Source organism: Coptis chinensis, chromosome 1 (genome assembly GCF_015680905.1).
Source record: "Coptis chinensis isolate HL-2020 chromosome 1, ASM1568090v1, whole genome shotgun sequence".
NCBI classification, from domain to species: domain Eukaryota; kingdom Viridiplantae; phylum Streptophyta; class Magnoliopsida; order Ranunculales; family Ranunculaceae; genus Coptis; species Coptis chinensis.
The window spans coordinates 20,286,473-20,298,012 of NC_141456.1; the positions used below are offsets into that span (position 1 = coordinate 20,286,473).

Consider the following 11,540-nt stretch of genomic DNA (forward strand, 5'->3'; position numbering starts at 1 on the left):
TTTTTTGAGAGGTCAAGAAACCGAAGACATTTAGCAAATAGTAAACAAGTTTAACCAACTTCAATTTTGATGACTATCCAAATAACGATTTCATACTCAAGTTGTGCTCAACGGTTCATGAAGTCCACGATAACCATCTTCAAAATTGACGACGAAATTTGAAAATAATGATGGGAGAGTGAGTGAATGACAAATAACTATTAATCAATCAATGTAAAGGTTTTAGTAGAAGATAAAATGAGTGAGAGAGAAACGAAAAAGATGGTTACAGATAGAGTGAGAAATTTTTATGTGCAAGTGTGGGAGTTTCTTTCCTTAATTCATTAGAATCAACAAAAAACAAATTAATAGTCAAAATTACTTAAAAAGTGCTACCAAAATTGAGAGACACGAGAGGGGTAATATTGTCATATTGAAAATACTGCCAAATTGACCATGGACAACTCGGTCAACTAATTGTCAAGAAAAAAATAGTATTATTTACTTTTTTTTTTTTTAAATTTGATACTATTTTCTAATATCGGTCTAAAAAAGTACCAAAGTCTAAATAACCCAATTATGATTTGATTTTTAGGTCCATCAAAGCCCAAAACGTTTCCTTAAAATGCAGTTTGCTTATTTTGGGCCTAGAGAATTTAGGTAAGTTTAATTTGTGCAACAGACAACAGTCAATGGCCTTGTTGTTGTCGATTGGGCCATCATGGAATGGACCACGACAAAAATGGCACGAGTTAATGGACCACAATCTCTTCTTCAAGTAGTCAATGTGTTACTGATGCAATACTGTACCCTTTACCTTGACCCTTCGTAGTTGGTGCACAATTACGGACCATCACACTCCAGATCTCCTTCTAACAGATGTCCAACACGATAACCCCTAAAACAAACGAAATCTTTAAATCACCAACATAAACATGAAGATAACTCAATTATGAATTTTGTATTTGTGGTGGGCTTCAAAGAGACTGTTCCAACATAAACTTGCAATGAAATTAGTTTTGTGTTTTCTTCCTAGTATTAACTAATTAACTCTTTATTTCCATTGGAAAATGCAGCACAGAGGCGCCGCCATGCAAAATCTTGAATACTTGCAAAATAGCATTTTCCTTTGACAAGGTGATACAGTGTGAGAATATGCCAAGCTAATTAAAGCGTTCCGCATTTTAATTGGGTGAAAATACAGAACTTATCATTTCAAGGAATAAGAAACATCAATCTTTCATTGATTGATATATCTATCGAAAGCGCCTAAATACACGTCTACCATAACCACTTGTATCAGTTGTATGGACTTAATTCTTCGGAGAAACTCTCTTAGTGTACGAAAGTAATCTATGTCTCAAACATTCTGTTTCTTTCAATCAAAATGTGCTAAGTTCCTTCACAAAAAAAAAAATGCTAAGTTCGAATATTCTCAACGAAGCGTATGACTAAAGCGTGGTTATGTAGCCACCGTACTGCACTTCTTATTAGATAGATAAATAGATGAACACATCTAGTCCATTGAAGTAAACAAATGAGCACTACTAACCATGCATCTTTTCCAAGTAAACAAACGAGCACTAAAAGCCTTTGCCTAAATCTTGCCCTATTTACCATTAACCATGAACTGTTACTTTTGTGATCAAACAATTCACTAGATGCTTCGAAAACGATATCTAGGGGCCAAGACACAGGATCAACTTTTATTTCGTTGTCATTTGCTGAGGTGGTTTTTCCTCTTTCGTTTTTTGCGGTACAATGTGTCAACATTTGGTTAGCACTGGTGTACACCAATATAAAACGGACAGCTGAAGCCGAGCTGTCAAGCCCAGACTGGGTAATTTTCCACGAGTGCAAAGATGTGGCCAATAGGAGTAACTGTAGAAGTTAGTGAAGCGCCAGTCGGGAATACGCGACGGCTCGCTCAAAGTTGTTCTGGGCCCATGGGAGACCACTTGAAAAGAAGGCCAGATAGATTAAACACTCCAGTACAAAATAAACAGGGTGACTCACCACCCGTCTAAATTCTGAGCCTCCCTACTGAAAGTGATTGATTTGACTGAATTATTTGTTTTCTTCCCTCCCACCCCTCGTTGGTGTCATCACCATCTTCCCTACCTCTCTGCTCATTTACCAATTCATCCACAAGTGATTTAAACTGTTTTTTTTTATATTATTATTATCTAAGATATCTAAATACGTTTGTCTATTTTTGAACGGGTCATCTAATAACAATTCAATTTGATGAGAACTTAGATGGTATTCAAGTATTCAATATTTATCTAAGGGAACACAACTGATTAAGCATTTTCCTTTGAGGCATTTGAAAAGTTGCTTCTTAATTTTTCATATCTTCAAGATTTTACGTTTTCTTGTGGATTACTATTAAATTAGCAAGAAAAATTTCAAAATGTCAATTGTTTACATACATATAATAGAAAGAATATTATTTTTTTTAAATACAAATTTAGTATACCTACAATTCCAATTGACAGATATCACAAAATAAATTAATATTTAGAAGGAGTTTTTCCATAACAATTACTCGTTCTACTTAAATAAAGTTCACATCAAAGCTTTACAGAATTTTATTTGTCAAAAGCATATGTTTAGTACTTTTTTTTGTCCATATAAAATCTAATGCAAATTACCATATTTTATTATAGAAATTTATATGAAAAAAAAATATCACAAATTAAACCTTAGGCCATCCTCTTTTAACCCTAAAAAATTATAAATAGAAATTTATATGAAAAAAAAAATATCACAAATTAAACCTTAGGCCATCCTCTTTTGAAAAAAATTAAAATAAAGAGAGAAAAAAAAATTGAACAATAAATACTATTTTTTATTTATGGTAACTAAAAATACTCTAAATCATTAGGTTTCATACAATGATATATTCCAACACTCATGTCTCTAATTTTAAGTTCGTACTTGTCATTGTTTATCTTATCAATATATATTATTCTTTGTATGTGTATCCTCATTGTAATTCATTTCACTGAGATTCTCAATGTTTATTACTTATCCAAACTCAAAAGAGATATTTCAATAGAAAATCTAGTGTGTGCAGGAAAAAAAGAGAGTGGTATAATTAATATAGACCACTCATAATACCAAAAATACGGATGTATTGCATCCCGAAGTAATGTACAAATGTCCAAATCATGCTACGGGTGCACCCTGGTTACTCTAGAACTGCTAATATTTCAAAGGCATAAGTTCTAAGAGAAAGGGATCCACAATATGTACTTTGTGAAAAAATTGTTCCACTTTACAAAAACAAAAGAGAGAAGAGAGTAAGAAAAAACAAACACAAAGGGTTTAGTAGTAACTTCAACTAAACTCTACACCTGGCCCACAAACAAAGACTCTTAGCTTATTAAATCCCATCAACTCTCACAAACCAGAGAAGAAACTCTCTCTTTCTCTCTCTCCTCTGCTTAACATTTTCCGTCAAAGCTGACGGACTTAAAGCTTCGCCGTTAACTATAACGGTGGTTAAACCAAAAGTGAGCTTCTACTGAGTGATGGGTGTGAGTTTCCGTTGGTCTCATACTTGTCTCATCACTGAGATTTTAGTCACCAGCTTTTTTCGTCACAAGCCATCTTCAATGAACGTTTGAAAACTTTTCCCGGGGAATTCATTTTCCACAGAAAAAGATATAAACAAAACAAAAAACAACACTGTAAAACTATGTCGAGTAGTAGAAAAGCTTATGGTGGTGGTTCTATTTTACTTCAAGACAACGGGCTTTCTTGTTCTAATGAAGCTCTTGAAGCTCTCTTCTTGTCCAACTCTTCTCCTTTCCATGGTAATTTTTTGTTTTTTTGGTTACAAAGTTTTAAATATTTCAACTTTGGAACTTTGGTATACTTATTTTACTTGTTTAATAAGTAGTGATTATGTTTTATTTCAACTTTGGGACTTGGGTATGATTTTCAGTTGACACTCATAGTTTCTGTCCTTATAAATCATTAATTAAGACACAGAATATCAGTTTACAACTCAGTTTTAGTACTGAAAAAAGGTGATTTATTGTTTCATTTATATGTTTAGAGTAGCTTCAGGTGCAGAACAAGTACTACCCCTCATAGTAGACTTCAACTTGAAGTCTTTTTTGCAGGTTTTATTGTATAAACAATTTTGTTGCTTTAATTGATTTTGGAATTTTGTTTGTAATGCTTTAGGGGGAGCTGGTAGGAAAGTCGTTTGGTTATTCAATTTTATGTTTCAGAAAAGGTGTGTTAGTTTCTCTTAATATAGACATTGAACTTATATAAAGAAACAAAAGCAAAAAGTTATTTCATTGAGGTCCCCATTTGCAGTTCCCAGCATTTAATACAAGCAACAAACTAGGCCGGATTCACTAACTTGTAGGTGAATCAATAAAAGCCTAGGAACCTTCTGTTACTGTATTGGTATAAGTAGGATCAAGTGTGTTAGAAGTTGGTAGTGGTCTTGTAATGCTTATTTTATCATATGGTAGTGGCTTGATATCTGGTGAAACTGGATTTTAGGTTCAAGATCCATAGTGAACTTCGAAAATATTCGTGGAGGAAAGGCACAAGCAATGTCATTTTACCAATCACACGATCAAGAAGAAAATGGCGATGAAGACTTGGATGAGTGCTCTCGTCCTGGAAAGAAGAGGCGGCTTACTGTTGATCAGGTCCAGTTTTTGGAGAAGAGTTTTGAGGTGGAGAATAAACTTGAGCCTGAAAGGAAAGTGCAGCTAGCCAAGGACTTAGGATTGCAGCCTCGGCAGGTTGCAATATGGTTTCAAAACCGGCGAGCCAGATGGAAGACAAAACAGTTAGAAAAGGATTATGATTCTCTGAAAGCTAGCTACGACAGCCTCAAGAGCAACTACGAGAGCCTCCTCAAGGAGAAGGAGAAACTTAAAGCTGAGGTACTACCCTGAGCACCAAGAAATTAAGTATTTGCTAGTCCTTAGCCAATTCGAGAATTCGTTACTAATAAACTTGCAACTTTCTTTTTGACAGGTTCTTAGCCTGACAGACAAGCAGGGCGACAAAGATGATGCGAGGGGTAATTCAGAGACATCAGATGCCTTGGAACCATCTCAACCGGAGTCGCCGCACAAGCCTGTTTCCGAGAAGAAACCATCCGCTGTGGCAAGCATTATATGTAAGCAGGAAGATCTCAGTTCTGCCAACAGCAATGTCTATGATTCAGATAGCCCACATTATACTGATGGGGTTCACTCTTCTATGTTAGAACCTGGTGATTCTTCTCATGTATTTGAGCCTGAGCAGTCAGATCTTTCACAGGATGAAGAAGATAACTTGAGCAAGACCTTAGTACATCCAGTATATACTTTTCCAAAGCTCGAAGAGATTGTTTATCCCGACCAATCCGCAGATTGTGGTAGCTATGAATTCCCGGTTGAGGATCAGGCCTTGTGGTTCTGGTCATACTGAGTTTGCATTGGTAAATCATTTGTCCTCACTGCCTTTTCCGTTCCAAGTAATTATGGATTCTGATAAATAAGAAGTAATGCTATTATTGGCACCCCAACCTGATGTGGTGGTGGGATTTGTTTACTCTTTGGAGTGGTAGATTTTGCACCTTTTGTCGTCATTTCTCTGTCAGTGGTCTCTTGTTATGAATGTAAATAAGATCTTCATAGTGTGGGATTTTGATTTAGTCTTTCTTTGATCGTGTTCCTACAATTTTGCCATAAACCTGAAATAATTCGTAGGCTTTTAACATAACTGGACGATCGAAGTGAGAAATCGGCTGTGGCAAGAGTTTGACATCAACACATTTGGTTGAAGTGAAAATTGAACCTTTTGAACATATTTTGCGTGTAAATATTGTGAAAATAAGAAACGAGCTTATGCTCAGTAAACTCAATTCATTTAGAACGAATGCAATGTGCCATGGAACCTGGATTCACTTCTTAGTATGCATGATCAGGTGGACAACTTGTTCAGAAAAAGTTTTCAAACTTTAGCCGTACATGCATGAACAGCTTCCCTTGGTAGGGAATCACACTATCTTTTTCATCTTATAAAGAGAGCATTGTACGAGTATTAATCAGCCTTTGGCGTTAAAGTTTTCTAAGTTATATGACTTTATCATATACTAATCATTCCCATGTCATTCACGAGACTATTTTGGTGCATTAGAATAACGTAGTGGCGTGCTTAATTAACCATGAAATATGTATTTATAGTCTTATTGTTTGACTTGTAAGTTCACAGGTTTTGCTAACTATCCAATTACAAAGCATCTCACTATGCGTCTATACTTGAATACTAGAAAATCTTAGAAAGTAGGTGCAACCTTCTCATCTTTCATTATCAGGTGAGGGAATTGTTCATTCCTGATATGCTTTTGACTATTCATCTCGCTGTCACGAATAGAATCGTGCCAGCCTCACTTGATATTAAAATAAGTGATATTTGTTCCACCATTTCAATCAGAATCAGTGACACTCGGAGATTTATAGATTTGTTAATTTGCAATTTACAATAGTTCCATACATGTTTTGAATCTTTTTATCATTTCAAGCTTAGATCATCCTCCAACAATTCAGATTTCCGGTCACATAATCCTTTCTTAATTGCTACGAAAAACTGACACGACGAAGGGGATACGAAATTTAATATGTTCGGATGGAGTTCTCAAACGTCCTAATACTACTGAATTCTCGAGAAGTGAAAAGTATTGTAAATGATGTGCACCTTCTTCTAATGCTAGCTAGAAAGTAATTTTTATGTAAAAAGTTTATTAGGTCTAACCTTAACTAAAGCAAAAGATTAGAATGCAAATTCTGTTTCCACATGAGCATTGTAACACCCTCCTCCTCCCCCTTGCTGTTTTGTTCACGCCACAGGAGTAAATTAGTGATTAGTTGAGTGAGTAAATTAGTCAAATACTACAAAGAAGGTAAATTATTTCTTTTTTTCCATAAATACCCTTCTCCAAATATTTTTTTCAAACTTCTTTTATTTATTTTTTGGTAACAACTAACAACTTTACCGTTTTTCAAATCTGAAAACTCGGAAAGTAATTCACTCAAATATTCTCACCTCTACCTCCATTCTCTTCTTTCTCTCTTAGTCAATCCTCTTATTCACTTAGCCATTCTCTTTTTCTCATTTTCATATTATCAAACCAATAAGCACTCTAATTAAAAATATTTTCTCCAATTAAAATGTTATTTTTAAATTTCTACACAAACTCCAAATTTTCTTTTTTGATTTTGAAGTTGTTGAATATGTTGTTTACCTATATAAATCATTTATGTAAAAATGAAGAGGAAATGAATAGGATATTCTAACTTCTTATTGAAAAATGAAGAGGTTTAATGGCGGCAAAGATAGAGAAGAGAACAGAGAGAATCATGTACCGTTTTAAATTTTGAAAAAAATATTATTTTTGAGAAAAAAAAATGTAATAAAACACTGCATTGTGTTAATATAACTGGACCATTAATTGGTTAGTCTAGTTTTTGACAACACAAATTATTGATTACCATTTGATTGGTCCTAAAAATTAGACCGCCTTGTTTTTTGTCATAGAAATTCAAAAGTTTAGCGCATAGGTAATTTTTTAGTTTTTCTTTTCCTTCACATTCGATCTCTTCACATATAGAGGCTTCTGCTTACTTGCTTTACAAGTTACAAACAAGAAATTAGTGATCAAACAACTAGCTTGCTTCTACTTTCATCCACTTAGAGCATCATCAACACATTACCAACAAAAAATGTGGCGCATCAACTTTCTGTCGCCCAAATGGTATCTATTTCGACAGTAATCTGCTTCAATACAACGAGAGCAAATGATAAAGAATGCACTAATAAATAGAGGAAATTGATTTTGGAGGAGATAAAACTGAACCAAGATAATGGCTGCCTACGTACCCAAGATCTACTATTTAGGGATCAAGTTTCAATGTAGTTCTTTGTTATGAGAGAGAATATTTTTTATGAATCGGTAGAGATTGAGTCCTAAGAGGACTGTGTTTGTTTGTCAAAAGAATTGTTATCTTTTTGAATTTTTATCCTTATATTTCTACAATAATGAATTTAGACATATTCTTAAATAGACCAGTTATTGGGTGTAGATAGGATTAAGCCATTGGGTTTAATTGATTTGGGCTGGATCCGTGGGCTTAATGAGCCACAAAGTGGGGGTCTATACATCGCCCTCTCTTTGGTGGATGGGCATAGCCTATGTGGCAAAGAAGTTAATATAGAAAAAAAAAAAAAAAAAAAAAAAAAAAAAAAAAACATCAATTTAAAAGAAAAAAATAGGATAGAATAAACGTGACCAAATATTGGCGCACATAATCTCATTGTCAAATGCGACAGTAGGTGATGATAGGAGACGAAAATTATTGGCGACAAAAGACGGAAATAATTAGCGGAAATTATTGGTGGAAATTATTTGCGGAAATAATTAGTGAAAATTATTGGCGGAAGATATTAGGAAAATTATTGGCAGAAGTTATTTGCGAAAGAAGGCCGAAATAATTAGCGAAAATAATTGGCGAAAATAATTGGCGAAATTTTTGGCATAAATAATTGACGGAAGTTATGGACATAAATAATTGGCGAAAACTATAGGCGAAAATAATTGGTGAAATTTTTTGGCGGAAGTTATTGGCGGAAACAATTGGCAAAAAAATTTAGCGAAAGTTATTGGCGGAAATAATTGGCTAAAATTATGGGCGGAAATAATTGACATAAATTATGGGTGGAAATAATTAGCAAAAAAATTTGGCGGAAGTTATTGGCAGACGTTATTGGCGGAAATAATTGGGGGAAGTTTATGACGGAAATTATGGGTTGAAATAATTGGCGAAATTTATTGGCGGAAGTTCAACACCATATTCAAGGTTGAAAGGTGATAACGCAGTTGAATACTTTGGTGTTGTACTATAAGCCTGCAAAATTATAGGTAACTCCTTGACCCAATTCCCCTTGAGAAACGACAAAGCTCTTCATGCCCATGACCATTATTTGTGGAAGTTACATCAAAAGGACTTTGTGTTAAGCAGGGTGAAATCCATTTCATCTAGAAGATTTAAACAAACAGACGCCCCCGGTCGAGCATATGTGGAGGATGACACCTGCCATTATTTCTTACAAGAGTTAGAGATTTTCGGCGATACACACGTTCGAGTCCGACTGGAGATTGTCTTTTTCTTTGCGTGTAACCAGCCTATCTAAGCCGGTAGTTTGTCTAGGATCGTGGTCTTCCCTCTAGTTGCTTCTGTGACACCTTCCTTCCCTATCGGATCAGACCTGTCTAAGATGGCGATTTTCCTTAGGTCAACGAGGTCGGCCTTTCCTTGTCAAGTCGGTCTCGTTTGGGAGATTGGTCTTCCTTATACTTTCTTTTGTGACACCTTCTTTCCTTGTCTGGTCGGACCTGTATAGGATAACGATTTTCCCCAAATCTGCGAGGTCAGCCTTCCCTGTCAAGTCCGTCCGGTCTAGGATGATGGTCTTCTTTATAGTTTTTTCTGTGATGCTATTTTTTTTTTGTTAGGTCGGACCTATTTGGGATGATGATTTTCCTCAAATCAACGAGGTCAGCCTTTCCTGTCAGGTCGAACTTGTCTGGGATGTCGGTCTTCCCTGTCAGGTCAAACCTGTATGGGATGACGTTTTTTCATAACTTATCAAGTACCCTTCCTTGACCATCAAATTTTAAATTATGACATCCCTTGACTATATTGTTAAGTTCTTTTGCAATCAACTATTTCAATTGTTGTTCCGTCAGAGTTAAAGTATTTGCTTGAACAGCTAGAACTGCCCTCGGTCGTGCCCATGTAGAGAATGATACCTTCCATTGTCTCTTATTGGAGTTAGAGATCTTTGGCGGTACGCACAATTAGCTCCAATCGGTGATTGTCTTTTCTATTCAGAACCGGAACTGTCTAGGCCAGTAGTCACCCTTGGCAGGATGGTCGATATAATTATACCGCTCCTCCATGTTTTGTTGCTCTTGTCTGCAATGAGACATGTCTAGGGTAGTAGTTATCCCTACCAATCCGAATCTCCCCATAAGTTCGGGTAATAGGGGGTCATTATTCTTAGAGCGTGCATTATTGATTGTGCTTGAGAAGTAGCACGTTGCTGAGAACTAGAAGTGGATCTTCAAGACAGTCTCATACACTGGAATGGCCTACATCCCTATGTGGTTACCTTGATGTAATTGAATTGACAACGTCATCCACCGGCCTTTGTCTCTTTGCTAGCTTCCTTCTTAAGTTCCTATTCAAAATGTTGACTCGTCATAACTCACGCTCAACTGTATTAGGGGTGTATTGGCCGTTGCCATCACCTGTTCCGTTAGTTGGTGTGAGAGTAATGTCCATGTCAATTGAAGGATCAACATAGACGGACGGCGGACCACGTAGAGGATTACCTATTTATAGGTTTTCTTATTGCAAGACTGTTAGGGGTGGTGGCGGCGGTGCTGTAGTTGGATGTTGAAAATTAATCCTACTATTAGGAGCAACTCGATTGTTCAACGGTTCTTGCATTGGCCGAGTTGAATTTCGAGGGTTGTGATTCCTATTGGCAGGAGGAGTATGTTGATAGTTTGGTCTGCTTATTGTGCTTATCATCTTGATTTCTTCACGTGATAATGGATTCTAAAAAACCCACAGACGGTTCCAATTATGTTTCGGCAATAACCTGCTTCAACATAATGAGAGCAAATGATAAAGAATGCACTAAAAAACAGAGAAAATTGATGTTGGGGGAGATGAAACTGAACCAAGATAATAGTTGCCTACGTACCCAAGATCTACTCTGTAGGGATCAAGTTTCAACGTAGTTTCTTGTTGTGAGAGAGAATGTTTTTTATGAATTGGTAGAGATTGAGTCCTAAGAAGACTGTGTTTGTTTGTTTGTTTGTCAAAAGAATTGTTATCTCTTTGAACTTTTATCCTTATATTTCTACAATAATAAAACTGGACATATTCTTAAATAGACCAGTTATTGGATGTAGCTAGGATTAAGCCCTTGGGCATTGATTTGGGCTGGATCTGTGGGCTTAATGAGCCGCAAAGTGGGGGTCTATACAGTATTATTGCTATGTTAAGCACCAACACAATTTTCATTTTATTCTCATTCTATAAATGGGTAACTTATGTCGTCTTAAAGTTTTTCTTTTTAAAAATGTTTTTTTACATCATATTTAACAAGTTTTATTTTGTCTTATTCTCTGATTTGGGACGACAAAACTTATCTCAAGCCAATCATTGCTAAAATTTAAGGCATTATAGTTTGAATTCTGACAATGGGTGATAGATACAAATTAATGTATTGAGATATGAATTCTCAAAATAATTATTATATCATCACATGGCAATAGGGTTTTCACAATGTATTGACAATGCTCTTCTGCAACCACCTTAGTGTCAACCTACTCCAAAGGTTAAAAACCTCAAATCACAAATAAAAACCCAATAATTAGCTAATTATTCACTAATAGTAAATTACACTAAATTTCGAACTTGCATTTTTTTTCTTCTATAGTTAAAAAGAAAACTCCCGATAATATC

At 35.5% G+C, this 11,540-nt stretch overlaps 1 protein-coding gene across 2 annotated transcripts; it reads left to right on the forward strand.

The window, feature by feature from the left end:
- Nucleotides 1-3,211: 3,211 nt before the first annotated feature.
- Nucleotides 3,212-5,656, forward strand: ATHB54 (Homeobox-leucine zipper protein family). Of its 2 annotated transcripts, XM_086595043.1 has the most exons (4): nucleotides 3,389-3,800; nucleotides 4,177-4,228; nucleotides 4,507-4,898; nucleotides 4,993-5,656. In XM_086595043.1, the coding sequence occupies exons 1-4, from the start codon at nucleotides 3,705-3,707 to the stop codon at nucleotides 5,428-5,430; spliced, it is 978 nt and encodes a 325-aa protein (XP_086451169.1). In that variant the 5' UTR covers nucleotides 3,389-3,704; the 3' UTR covers nucleotides 5,431-5,656. The 2 variants fall into 2 exon arrangements, with proteins under 2 accessions (XP_086451168.1, XP_086451169.1); XM_086595042.1 differs by lacking the exon at nucleotides 4,177-4,228 and having other exon boundaries at nucleotides 3,212-3,800.
- The last annotated feature ends 5,884 nt before the right edge of the window (nucleotides 5,657-11,540 follow it).